The sequence below is a fragment of the Drosophila navojoa genome, chromosome 2, assembly GCF_054131105.1.
Source record: "Drosophila navojoa isolate 15081-1374.11 chromosome 2, UAZ_NAV_1.0, whole genome shotgun sequence".
Taxonomy (NCBI): Eukaryota; Metazoa; Arthropoda; class Insecta; order Diptera; family Drosophilidae; genus Drosophila; species Drosophila navojoa.
The window spans coordinates 1,911,475-1,925,986 of record NC_142890.1 but is presented as its reverse complement, the minus strand read 5'-3'; the positions used below and the strand labels follow the sequence as shown (position 1 = coordinate 1,925,986).

The window sequence follows — 14,512 nt, the reverse complement described above, 5'->3', positions numbered from 1 at the left end:
AAAGAAATATTCTAGCAATTATTTCATTTTGTATGTAGAATAATTTAGAGTCTGACTTAAGCTGAGACTTATGAATATATATTAAGGCAAACCCATTATATCTTGACTTCCCATTTTCAATGGGTTCAGGGTAAAAATAGTCCATATAAAACTTAGAATTATGGATGTGAATGTAAATTTAATTGATTTAACTTTAATAAATAATATTTCTCATTCTTATTTTTTGTTAATAAATATTCTTGTTTGACATTGTTAAATTTTATTATTTTACTTGTATTTTTGTGTATATATGTATAAATATAAATTTAAATTTTTATAAAATATATTACTGTATTTTATTAAAAATTTTAATTTTCATTTAATTAAATTTTTTGCCTATTTGTTTACTAAAATAATATTTTTTTTTTTTTAAATGAAAGAAAAAAATATTTATGTCTAAACATTTAAGAAAATTGTAGTCATAGTCATATAAAACAAATTTGTTTAAGTTGTATAATTTTAATATATGTAGTTCGTTCACATATATTTATTTATTATTCTTATTATTATTATTTTCATAAAATTATTTTCTCTGCGTGTACACACTCATAAAAATATTTTCTTAAATAGCTGTTATTATAGAGATTCTGAGCTGAAATTAATGATAAATTAATGAATTTGATTTGTTCTCTGTCATATTTAGGCTGCATCACATCGAACGCTCTCCACGTGGACGCCACTTGATTGAACAACAGGTAATTAAATTATATCTCAATGGCAATTGTCAGCGAGCTGAACCAAAAAGCGACACACATCATATACATGTCAAATATATGTAGATGCATATATCAATTGAGTCGTCTGGGAGCTGTATTAATTACGATTCTGTGTCATGAGTGGTCGATTAAAGTGACAGTTGACACTGAAGGATATTCGTAAATGCAAATCTGTGTGCGTCCTTAAGTGTCTTTTCGGTATTTCGACATCAATTTCAGCTCACATATCGCTCATCCATTCGATGACAGCTAACAAGAAAATATCATTTAGAGCACCGATTGACTGATTAATTGAGTTGAGAATTAGTGGAAATGAGTGGAATGTAAGTGAATGAAATGAATATTTTATTGAATTGAATTGATTTGATTTGATTTTTCTTTTTTTTTTTTGTGGGATTTGAACATGTAATTGACAATGAACAATGGTGATGCTGAAATAGAAAAATAAGTGTGGGTAATCAATTTGAAGGACATTTAAATAGATGAAGGTATAGAGCTTAGGATATAATAATATATATAACATTAAATATTGGTAATGAAAGTAGAGCTTTGATGACTCGATACACTCTATCGTAAAAGTATATACAAGGGTTTTTATTATAATTATTTTTTCTATAAATCTCAAAGAAATGTTTGTCAAGTGTTTTACATAGTAGCTTATAACAAATTTACGCCTAGATGATTTTTCGAATCGTTTATCCCTATGAAATAAACACCCTTTAAACTTAGTTGAAGGCAACTTGATATTTCCATTTACACCCTAGATGGGTTATATTTGAATGATAGCCCAGATAATTTGTCTTCTAAGGTAGTTTTTGGCTATGGTTATCGTTATCGTCATGCCGATGCTAATCGGTATCGTTCATCAGCTTAGCCTCAATCATTTGGCAATTAACTCAATTAGTTAGCCACAGAAGTTGCCCACAAACGTATCTTTTTTTTTTGGCCAAAGTCGACCAAATGTTCTGGTCTAAGCCATGTTTACATTGGGGCCAATGGAGGCAAGGGCATTGCCAATGGATTGGCTAGGTGCTTGCCTGCGTCGGTTGCTCTCTGTCTTTTTGTCTGTCCGCCTGACAAAGGGTTACTTTTCAACCAGATCAAATAAAATTTGAACAAAAGTGTCCTTTGGGCATTGTGCAGGACATGGGCGAAGGGTGCGCATTTAATTAGTCGCAGCTGCTGTTGCCTTGGCAATGCTTGAACTTTGACCAAAGGCAACTCAAATCAAATGAAACTAAGAGAAAGCTGGCGCTCGCCAAGCTCTTGTCATCTTGGCTAATTGAAACGTTTATAATAAAACTTTATTGTCAGCCTTCGTTCGGTTGGGTTCCACTTGTGTGTGTCCTGTGTTTGTTTGCTATAGAAGATGCTCTGCTCCTGCTTTGTCATCTTCTTCAATTGCCCTTTATTTTAGTTAAATTTTAAGCATTTTGTCACGTTCATTGTTAGCCATTGTGAAAAATAGGAAAATTGACTAAAATAAATATTTGATTAGCCAAATGCACTTGCTTCCGACTTGATTCAATCTCAATATTTGACAATTCGAGTGCTTTGACACTCATTTAATATCAATTTACGTGTGCTCCCATCTATTAGAACAATCCAGCCATCAATCAATAATAACAATAATTTGTCAAAGCAATCAGTAAGTAATTAAAGTGAACTTCGAGTGCAGCTGGTAAACAATAAAGTAATTGTATTACAGATGCTTAAGAGATAAGAGTAGTTTTACTGAATAAAGAGTGCTTAAAGTGGTTTTGTTATTGTTTATCGAGAAATTAGTAGTTTACATATGTACAAAAATTTACTTGGAGTAGTAAGTACCCTGAAGTCTTTGAAATTGGGAAAAATGTATGTTACATGCAAAAGTAAGAAAGCAGAGATCTTGTAAACTGCAAGTTCTAGAGATTTGCATTTTGCATACTCATATATATCATATGCAGTAGGAGCTTAACAGGTTTTCTTTTTTCCCATAGGTCATGCCGACTCCTTATAGTTGATAATGATTGATACATTAACTCTAAGATCTAAGATTTCGAAATACATATCAATTATTACCACATTCTGTATAATAGTTCCCATGAGTTCAAGTTCAGCCGTAGCGCAACCATTGCGTCAATTGCGCAGTTAGCAGAGCGCATGCGTATGTGTGTATGCATGCGTATATATGTATATAATATCAATCTTTTGCATAGTTCATGGGATTTCCTAGTCGAGCAGCCTAGACTAAAGCATTCTTACTTCTTCTTTTGATTTCTTTAATATTCGCTTAAATATTTAAATAACTTTTAGCTCATTCAACAAGACATCAATTATTTTTATGTCAACAATAATTAGGTTGCTTGCGGAAAAATGCCATTTGTCAGCTTTTTATGATTTCTGCTTTGCACTTTTGCTTCCTATTAGCTTTTTCTTTGCTTCTCCTCCTCCTTTCTGCTTACACTACTTTCTCGACTCCTTTCACACTGCCTACACAATGAATGCAGTTGTATTTATTCTCTCACCTCATTTTTAACATCTTTTTTCTTTTAACTCGTTTTTTTTCGCTCTTTTGCTCTCAACTGTTTTCCCCTTGTTGCCTTTTGTAGTTTTTCACTTGATTTACTCGACTGCTGCAATGTTTTTATTAGTTGTAAAATATTTGCAGGATTCGCTGCCTTGCAGGATTCTTCTCTGTTGCCTTTTGCTATTTAGTTGTTGCTGCTGTTGTTGCTTTGTTTCCATTTACTCTGTCACGCGGCACCTGCCCCCTCCCCATCCGTCTGCTGCCCGTTTCCATTTCATTGGCAATTTTCATTTTGCGCCCGTTTGGCGCGCAATTAGCTCCCAAATATATTTCAATGCTCTGGCAGTCGGGTATAACGCTCTGGTCATCAATTCGGCAAACGGAGCTATATATACTCGATCGAGCAGCAATTAGAATTTGTTGTTTGCCTAACAGCGCATTTAGTCTTCGTCATCTTAAAGATAACGGATCTATATTGTATTTTCTTTTCGTGCCTGTCTATGTTTCTATTTCATTTATCTGTTTGTATTTGTTTAATGTGTTTTATTTATTCTTTGGCGGCTGCTGGTGCCTGTTTATTCGCCATTTGCTTCTGTTCTTGCTGTGCTAATTAAGCACAACATTTTCCCATTAATCAAATTACGATTCGCCCACTGTTTGTGGCCGTTTAGCTAGGAGCCTCGCTTAAGCGCTCTCTATACACATACATATACATATACTATTCCTGTTGCATATCCCTCATAATTTTCACTGTCTGCTGCTCTGTTACTCACATTTTTGTTTTTTTTTTTTTTTTTTTTTTTTGGGCACTTAATTAAAAGATTACTTCTGAAAACTTTGGGTCTGAGAACTTAACGTCAACAGCTAACAGCCAACAGAGCGCACTGTGCGCACTGTGTTTGCCCAAAAACTTAAAACAAATAAGAGGAAATTGCAAAAGTAAACACATTTAGACACAAACACACACAAACAAACACACACACACACACGCAGACACATAGACTCACCCGCACACTTGTTAAAAAGTGTTTGGTTAGACGACGAAGAAAAATGTGAAACTTTAATTTAGCTGCACTTGTACTCCATTTCAACAAGGTTGCACTTTAAAGCTGACACTAAGCCCCCCACAAGACTCGACCATTCTGCCACTATTCTACACTCTGCTACATAGTTGAGCATTCCATATAGTACGTGTTACGCATACGTTTCAACTTTTGCCCACTTGACAAATAGCAGCAGCAGCAGCAAAAAAATGTAAGGAAAAAGTTGCATCATTGGAAAGTTGCATAGGTAGAGTTGCAGCCGATGGCCCGCTGTCCCATGCCACAGCACATTTCACTTTATTATATGTTATATGTTTGAGCATCTGCGAGGGTAGCCTATTATGTCTTTGAGCCATTGCTTTGCCGTCTGGCTGGCTTTCGTTTCATATTTCATTGGAAGTTTCTACTGCTTTCAAATATATATTTTTGGTATTTTTAGACAGTTGGGGAGTTAAGCAATTTAAAATTATTTTTTAAATATTTTTGTTAGAATTTTATTACGTTTTAATTCTAAAATCATGTTTGTATAATCTATATGCCCAATTCTCTTTATAAACATATTTATATTATTCTTTTGAAGTACTGTAAATCAACATTTACTTAACATTCTGCTTATTTAAAGTAATTAGAAAAATGTTTCGTAAAGCCTTTGGCAACTCTCGCCTCATGAGCCAATTTTCCGCGCATATGAAAATGTTTTCAAATGTCACCTTCTGTTAATTTTTTTTTATTTTTTAGCTTTCTGTCAAGTAGGTTTTTTTTTAATGCCATGTCTGACGGCGTTGGCAAACAAATTTGCAAAGTTTAATTTCACGTTAATAATGTTATTTGTCGTTTGTTAATTTTTTATTTTATTTTATTTTTTTTTATATTAATTTCTTTTTCCTCATACGACAAAGTTAAGAGGCGGTCATTGCACCTACACATGCACACACAAATATATATACATACATTTATTACATATGTATATATTTTTATTAAAAAAATACTTTTTTTTTTTCAAAAGTTGTTTGACGCGTTTGACGGTATTCGTTGCTCTTTAGACGCGAAACTTTTTCTGATCAAAGGCTCGCACACACTCACTCACTCACACACACACACGTGTGTTTTTCATTACCAAGTTGTGTGTCTCTGTGTGTGTTCTAGAGATTTAATTGGTTTTTTGAAAAAGTTCAACAAGCCATGCTAATTAGTTGCATGTAGTAGCTTTGCCTTCAGTCAACGCGGCTGCCTTTGAGTGCAACAGCTCCAATATACTTCATTTTATTTAGAGAGATTTATTTTTGTAAATTACTTAAGCGTATAAGCAATTGTACCAGATGAAATAAATACTTTAAGCTCTTGCCAAATTCTTAAGCAAAATAAATCAAAGTAAACTTATTTTAGGATTATACTTGTTTGTTGGATTGTAGAGTGAATGAAGTATAGAGCATATTGGTTTTTTGGAATATATCATCGATCTCAATGATGTCAGCCCTGTTGTATGGTTCAAGTTTGATATGAGCTTTATAAACAAATAGGGCTGTTTTAGACAATAGCTTAGCAATCGATAGATAGCGTATTTTGTTTTAAAGTGGTTTGTAAATGAAGTTGAGTAAAGACTCTTAAGTAAACCGTAAACCACTGTATTAGGTAGACATACTAAGCAAATGAGTAGTTTTCATAATTACAGGGTATTTTAGCAGCTGTTATTCGATAGTTTGCTCATCAATTTAGCACCATTCGAAGTCAATTAAAATAGGTCTTCAAGCGAATTCCTTAGTGCAACTCTATTAACTTTTATGATCTTATATAATCTCTTTCATCCAACAACTTTTCCCTGTGTTAGGTATCCTTTGCTTAACTCTTAGCCCAAACTGAGTCAGTCTGTTAGACCAGTCGATAAGATGGCCTTAGATCATTTTGTTCAATTCCAAGGTCAAGTTAAGTTCTCACATCATGTGTTTCATCTAATAAATGGTCCTAACAGAGTATTATCCTGTCTGTAAGACCCACTTTCTTTCCACTTGTTTCTTTTCGTTCACTAATTTACGATTTTGACCTTGCATAAAGCAAGCTCAGCGTGTGACTGAAATAAATGCCAGCGAAATCGCATGCAAATGCTGCTATTTTGGCAGCGTATACAGTTGAGACGGGTGTCTGCGTGTGTGAGGGGGCGTGTCCTGCTATCTGTTGGCAACTATTGTGTATTACATATATTGTGTTTAATGTGCAAAAAATTGAGCTCAAGCTCCAGCTGCAACTGCAAAATAATTAAATTCCAGCTGCAAAGTTTATAGCAAGCCAAATGTCTTAGTAATTTCTTGACTGAGTGCGACTGTGTGTGGGTGTGTGTGTGTGCGTGTGTGTGTGAGTGTGTGTGAGTGTGTGTGGGTTATCGTGTATGCGTGTATGTTACAGCAAGTTATGCCCCCAGCTTATTGCTGCTGATCCCGCTGTGCACACTGTTGCTGCTGTTGTTGTTGTTGCTGTTGTTATGTTAGCTTGCTTTCATCTGTTGTTGTTTGCTTTCTTACGGCCTGTCAGTGGCTCAGCGGCTCAGTGGTGCAGTGATGCAGTGGTGCAGCGCTGCAGTGCTGGGAATTATATCGTTTGGCTTGTAGTTTGTTGCTGTTGTTGTTATTGTTGTTGTTGTTGTCATTGGCTTTGTTGCACTTTTCTTGCACATACCGGAAGGAAATGAGCAAAAATGACAAAGTTAACGGATGCGCACAAAACACAGTGCACACAGAGTCAAGCACACACACACACTCGCACACTCGCAGAGAGACACAGAAAACCACACACACAAATACAGAGAGAAAGTAAGCGTATGATGTCCTGCGTGTATGGCCAATGCCCTGGCGCAGGATATGTGTGCGGAAAGCACAAAATTTTACATGTATTTGATTTATGTGCGCTCTCAACTCTCAAGCAACACCAATGTAAGCTGTCATTGTGTATGTGTGTGTGTGACGGTCATGAAGTTCCAATATAAGCACAAGCATACAAATACACACACTCACGCACACACATATACCTATACATAGTTGTTCGTGCATATTTCAGCACTTTTACAGAGCAAATGTCCTGGCAAGTAAGCAAATCATAGCCTACATTTCCGTTGTTGTTTTAACAAGGCAAATGCGTCGACTTTCCTTTTTGCCATGCACTTGCATTCGGGCATGATCAATATGTCATCGAATATGCAACGGTCAGAGGTCGAAATTTTGCTTAACAAATACATAATTGGTAGAGGAAGAGATGCTTGAAGCCATTCGTAGTGATGTATCGATTTTTATCGATAACATATTTGGGATTTTTGCATAAAATATCGATTTGTGACTGATTGAACTATTATAGAATATATTTATAGATATTTGGATATTTGGATGCATCTATTTCATATAGGTTTAAGCCATTCGCAGTAATGCATCGATTTTTATCGATAATATATTTGGGATCTTTGCATAAGATATCGATTTGAGATTGATTGAATGATTATATTATATATTCATAGATTTTTGGATAGACCTATTGCATATATTATAGCTGCAAACAGCTGAGAGCTCGACTCCAGCTTGATCGAGCTACTATATTATAGGTACATATTCTATTTATTATTCTTAACTTTATACATTTGGAAAACATGTCAAAGCTTTGCATAAATTACAGTCGTAAATTCCTTTTCTCTCTGATTTATATCAACAATTAACTTCGCCTCTTCCCTGAATCGATCAATTCACAGTAAAAACGTGCACTTATATTTTTATGAAAGCGTATTCACACTTCGCCATCCCAAAGCTGGACGCATTTCCTTGGTATTTTTCTTTAGCTTTTGCTTTTTATTTTCAGTCTCTTTCATTCCACTTTGGATGCGCCAGGGATTGCACATACTTTTCCACGGGCTCTGTCGGCGTATACATATAAGCCTGTAAAAGTTGCTGCTTGAAAATTTGCCCATAAATTTGTCCAAGTCTCTTACAATATCCTGGCGCACTAGTTTTGACTGCCCTGCGGCCCAATCTGCAATTGTCGTGGCTTTAAATTTTCTAGGCCACAGTAGAATATCTTGTTTTTAATAAAAATCGATACGAAATTGGCTATTTAATGAGCCAAGTGTCGAGCTGTCATCGAGTCGTAGCGAAACTAAAGGACATTTTCTATATATTTAGAGAGAAGGAGAGAACGAGAGAGAGAGAGAGAGAGCAATAGTAGTAGAGTCGCGTCTGGGTTAAGGGTAGAATTGGGCTTGTAGTTGATTCAAGTCATGTTTTGGCCACTTTGCCTTTCATTGTTATACATTGAAATCATGGGTATATGGATTAGGGTATCATGTATTTTTTTTCATTCTATTATTTACTCGAAGACTAAATTTCCATCCCCATCAGTAAAGCATATTTATAAACAGTTATAATCTTTTTCTGCTGTGATTTCATGAAAAATCCAAAAGTTAGGGTTTTTCAAAAACATCTCGAGAACTATGTGTTACAACTATAAGGTAAGCCATGATAAAATCGTTTGTAAATATTTTCGTAAATCACATTTTAGAAATGTCCGATTGTTTTCCAAATTTTGCTCAAAATCCACTTAAAAATCGATTTCTTGAGCATTGCTTGGGAAATTCAAGAGGTACAGCTCGTTCACTGTGACTATGTCTTGCTCTAGGACGATAAGTAATTTTCAAGCATTTTTCGAGAACTAAAAGAGTTACAATCATCAAATTTGCCGTGTTCGTTTAGTAGTTAGAAGTTTTAGCTATAGAAAATATATTTTCCTAGATGTGTAACAAAAGCCAAAGGATGTGTCGCTTGGCGCAGGGTATCTTCTAGTTGCACATGCTCAACTAAAACACTTTCCATTCGTTTGTTTTGGCTTCGTTTTGAAATTTCATTTATCAGGGCCATAAAACGTTACTTACCACGGCACCTCCCACCTGCTGACCCGTCTGCTAACTGGACCCCATTGCCATCCCGTGTCAACAGGCAATTATTATAAAAGCCTGAGGGTTGAGTGCTCTGGCTGGGCTCGGCTCTCGGCTCTCGGCCGGGTCTCTGGACGCGCTGGGCCCAGGTATGGGCCACGTCTACAATTACGAGTATGCTAAATGCCAGGCGACTGAAAAATGTGGCTTTAAATTGCATGAAATCATCGCATCGCATTCCGCAACTAATGAAATTAGCGATACGACTTGCCCCCCAGCCAAACGAGGTCAGTCCTGGGGCAATAACGGTGTCAGCAATGGAACCCTTTTCGTTTTCCTTTGGCTTATTTCTATTTATTTTATTTCACTTTTTGTTTGTTTTTTTTTTTTTTGTTAATATTTTTCAGCAGGATCTGAAGGGGACTTGTCGTTGTTGTCCCCAGTTTTGTGGGCGGTCGCATCGGATTTGCTTTTTCTGTCAACAATTACAAAATTCACAGTATGACAGTTTTTCGTGTCGCAAATTGGACATTAACGATTGTTACAGCGGTAAGCGAGGCAAAGATCGCTGCAGATATCCACTTAATAAATAAAATAGTTGATCCAAAGTTTCTTCCTGCATGACAAACAATCCATCAATCAATATGTATATTTAAACAGCTATTCGAATTGATCGCTATCTATTTTATTGCCGAGCTGCTTAACTCGCACTGTGTCCGGGGGGGCGAGTATGGTGTATCCTTATGGTTCCTCGCATATTTTTTACCAGGCATTACCCTACATACGGTATTTTTGGCGATATATCGAATATTCTGTAGCAGTCTGGGCTTGGACCCAATTGTGCGTGAGTATTACTTAGCGATTGATTCACATTCTTTAAAGTCAATATTGTATCCCTTGCAGTCCATAATATTTAATTTGACTGGCGGAGTTTTGCTATTCGTCTGTGCACTTGTTTTGCTCTACGCTATGAAGGATCACTGCGGGAGCGAATCGGCAAAATATTTCTATCTAGCAGGTGTTTTTGGATTATTGGCGGGTATTTGCCATATAAGTAATGGCGTTATGTGCCTCTTTTTTATACCACTATTCGAATTGTACGTATACCCAGCTAGTTTTCAAATACAATTTTCCCTCACATCTCCTATCCTCAGCGCATTGGCAAAGTGAATATATATATATACATATATTTATATGTTTATAATGGGTAAACTCAGAAAACATCTAATCGAAGGTTTTTAACTGCCTGTCATAATCCTTCCGTCAATTCCTCTCTCCGTAAAAAAATTGAAATCATTTTACAATGAGGTGTTGAATGTGCATGTTAAACTCTGCCAGCAACTTGTCTTTGATGTTAACAAGTCAAAGGAAAACTTTTGGTTTCATATCATATGTGCTCTACTTAAACTGATTAAATTAAAGTTTAGCAATTTGATTAAATTTTGTTAGTTTGTTTTGTTATCGTGTTCTTGTTCTTTTTTCTCTTTCATTTTATTTTCTAGTTCCCCGTTCAGTTGCCCTAGCCAGCAGCTTCAATCAATTTCACTTGAATACTTCCTATGAACCCTTTTCGGTGTTCCACTTTATTGAACTGTTTGGAGGGGCGGCCGAGCCCAACTAGTTGTGCGGGTCGCTCTTGTTATTGTTGTTATTTGTTATTATTATTGTTAGAGCGTCTAGCCGGGGGGCCATAATCAATATTTTGTATTTTGGCGACCTTTGCGTGTTGCTTAATCGCTGGAATGCCAAAAAGGAAAGAAGGCAAGGGAAACTAAAGTGGAATATGGGCACCCACAAAATATTGTCGACAGCTCAACTGAATGGAGCCGAACTTAACTAAGCTCAAGCGTTGTGGAAAGCTCTAATCGTGTATTATTTACTCAGCTGCCAATCAATAAATTGCTTTTCGCCAATCATCTTTGCATGAAACGAGTCTCGGGAACGTAACGCAGTGTGCGTCATAATTGTTTGGTATTTTCATTAAATTGTCAGTTGGCATTAGAACTCGAACGGCAAGGCACAGTGGGCAAAGATGCAGGATATTTAGGCAAAATTCAAAGCAAGGATTTTTAGGAATTTTCTACTTGGGCATTATTGACTACATAATACTCGCTTAAAAATATATATCTATATTATTTGAAGAGAGTATGTAGTAAACCTATATATTTTCTAAATTTAAAAAAAATTTAAAAATTTAATTATTCTTATCTTAAAGTATAATAATATATATAGGTTGCCCACAGAACTAGTCTGAAAACTATAGTATTTATATATATTATCCGTGATTTATTCTGACTAAGCTAGTTGCAACCTTTTTGGAATTTATTAAATATAAGTCAGCTTATAATATAATATTTATATAATATTTCAAATAAATATTTTTCACATCTCAAATTCTTGTTTCAAATTGCTTATTGATCGACTTATTTATGGATTGTCGATTTATTCTTTGTGTTTCCATTTCTTTGCCAATCGATGCTGCTTTCTGGGATTATGTATCTATTCTAGTTAATATTCAAAATTTTGATGGCTAGAGTGCGTGATTGATATACGCATTAGATATGCATGCTTCGTCAAGTTGTCACGCGCAGGAATGGCAGGCCTTCAATCAAATGCGCAAGATTGACAATCAGGCGATTCAATTCGAAATGCCCGCGCATATTCATAAGCATAAAGGACTTGCTAAAGAGCGCGGCGCAGACTAGCTGACAATCAAACAGACAATCGACTGACTCACTGACTGACTGATAGTCTGATAGACTGACTGACTGCCTGACTGGCAGTCATATATAGACAGACATAGTCAGTTGCTAATATATGCAATCGGATGCGAGCGCATGAAATGAATGCGAATGAGTTCATGTAAATCTGTTGCAGCTGCAGCTGCAATTGTTGCTGCTGCTGTCAGTCAATTGCCATCGCTGATGATGAATGCAAACAGACAGACAGCACATATACTTTCCCTAGGCCAGCTCAACTAGTGCTCGTATTTTAGATTTTAGTTTCTGTTTTACTCGCCCCAACCTCACCCCCTCTCTCTCCCCCTCTTTGGCTTTTTCACATTTCTCAATTTGATGACTTGACATGCGATGCCAACAAAGCGCATAAATATTAAATTGTAGCGTTCGCCCAAAGCTATGAAATGTCTACAGGAACTACTGAATAGAGCTGTGCAATTATCGTGAGACAAAACTATCGCATTCAATATCGAATAGGTTGCTTACAGAACTAGTCTGAAATCTTATCATCATTATCATATTCATTATTCAGCATAAGTCAGTTCCAGTCTTTATATCTTAATAATATATTTTAGATTTATATTTAATCACTACTGAATGTCATTAAAGGCACATTTAAGCATTTAACAACACTGTAATTTTATCGTTTGTACTCGCCCATCTCTAGGCTGTGTTGTTAATGAGAAAGTAGTTAGTGTGTTTGTGGGCAATTTTTTGGACACTTAATTAAATACTTGTACGCTTGATTAACTGGACGATTTCTGATTTGGGCACTTGGTCTAATTAGTGCCAGTGCCATGTCATAAATTTGATAGCAGGCAGTTGCCACAAGGCACAGGCAGCTAGCAGAAAGCCGAAAGCTGAAAGCCGAAAGCAGAAAGCTGAAAGCAGAAAGCAACATGCGTCATTTGTCAAAATATGTGCACTGCATGCAAATGGCAATAGCAGCAGCAGTAGCAGCAGCAGCAGGAGCAGCAGCAGCAGCAGCAGCAACTGCCATAGCAACAGCAATGCCAGTAAACAAATGTAAAAATATTTGGCACTTAAAGTGCTGCCAGACAAATACGACAAACGTTGAAGAGTCATTTACAAGAAGTGCAGCAGCAATTGCAACAACACCAGCAACAACAGCAGCAACTGTTGTTGAGGGGTCTTGGCAAAGTCAAGTGAAAGGACAAAAAAGAAAAAAAATGGCATATAATGCTCGCAAACAGAGCAGACAGCGTACGTCAGCGGTGCAAACAAAGCGCACGATGATCACAATGTGGATGCTGATGATGCTGCGTGGGCGTGGGCGTTGGCGCTGTGGGAGTGGCAGCAGCGAAAGAGATAAATGCAGGCGGCGACGGCGATGGCGACGACTGCAGCTGCCAGTCAGTCAGAGTCAAAGTCAGAGGAAGAGAGGGATAGAGAGAGAGAGAGAGAGACAGAGAGAGAGAGGGGCTGATAGAGAGAGGGGGTGAGAGCAGCACAGTGAGTGCAGTCAGTTGGACAACAGAGAAGCTGAGTAGAAGCGCGTTGGCGTTGACGACAATTGCACAATTCATAATAGGCAACATGACACTAACACACACTCGCACACACACACACGCACGCACACACTTAGCGAGTGTTAACTATTTATGGTGTGTGTGTGTGTGTGTGTGAAGTCTGTTGCATACTTAACGCAGGCCAGAGCATCCTGCTGCTACTCTTTGACTAACTGTCTGCCTGCCGCTCTGCCTGTCTGTCTGTCACTCACACGAAGTTCACTTTGTTTATTTTCCAACACTGGCTCTAATGTTCATTTGCTGCTGCTGCTGCTGCTGCTGCCGATTGCAAATTGCATGCAACAAAATGAAAGAGCAGCTGCCCAGCTGCTTGAAACGCCTTTGCCTGTTTGGTCGAGGATAATAAGCATTATGCACAGTCTGTGCCATCAGTTTGCGGCCAACACTCAGTGTCAAATTAGTTTGGCGCTGCTTGACCCACTGGCCCAGCAAAGGTTTGTTCGGTTTGAACTTTTGCTGCTGTGGGTTAGCTTTGATGCACAAGCATTTGATTAAAAGTCCCGCATTCTAAGCAGAAAAAACAGGGGTTGAGCTTCAGGAATGTTTTTTTTTTGCTGGTATACCCTGTAAAAGATGGGAAATTTTTTGTAAAAGATTTTTTTATATTTAAAGAAATTTTTGTTTATGTATAAAATAATGATAAATTTTAGGCATTCAATTGGATCTCATTTTATATGAATATGATAATATTTAAGCTTCAATTCCCTACGCCCCAGTATACCCACTTTGCTCACACTTAACAGGGCATTCAAATGTCACGAATGTTGTCAAGTTTCGATTGAAATAACTTAACATAACATTTGAAAGACTTTGGCTTTGATGTGTACATTAATAACTTTTAAGCTTACCAAAATCAATCAGAAAGAAACGAGAAAGCGTAACAAAAACAAAAACAAAGTAAGAGACAGAGAGAGAGGTAGAGAGAGAGAAAACAAACCAATAACAAATAACAAATAAGGAAAAGCAAAAGCAAAAGGCACAAAGCAAGCGGCCAAGTGTGACTAATGCACAAAA

The 14,512-nt window shown here is 36.8% G+C and overlaps 1 protein-coding gene across 5 annotated transcripts in view; it reads left to right on the top strand.

Annotated features, from left to right (window-relative positions):
* LOC108659981 (uncharacterized) overlaps window positions 1-10,650 on the top strand; it is a 46,137-nt gene extending 35,487 nt beyond the window's left edge. The window contains exons 2-6 of one of the 5 annotated variants that reach the window (XM_089256617.1): window positions 683-734; window positions 9,618-9,759; window positions 9,871-10,050; window positions 10,114-10,307; window positions 10,365-10,650. In XM_089256617.1, the coding sequence (XP_089112743.1) occupies window positions 9,712-9,759; window positions 9,871-10,050; window positions 10,114-10,307; window positions 10,365-10,380 (438 nt within the window). In that variant the 5' untranslated portion in view covers window positions 683-734; window positions 9,618-9,711 and the 3' untranslated portion in view covers window positions 10,381-10,650. Of the gene's footprint in view, window positions 1-682; window positions 735-9,317; window positions 9,498-9,617; window positions 9,760-9,808; window positions 10,055-10,113; window positions 10,308-10,364 lie in introns of those variants that run through there. The other 4 variants (XM_089256619.1, XM_089256618.1, XR_016196253.1 and 1 more) reach the window with 4 other exon arrangements.
* Window positions 10,651-14,512: the final 3,862 nt, after the last annotated feature.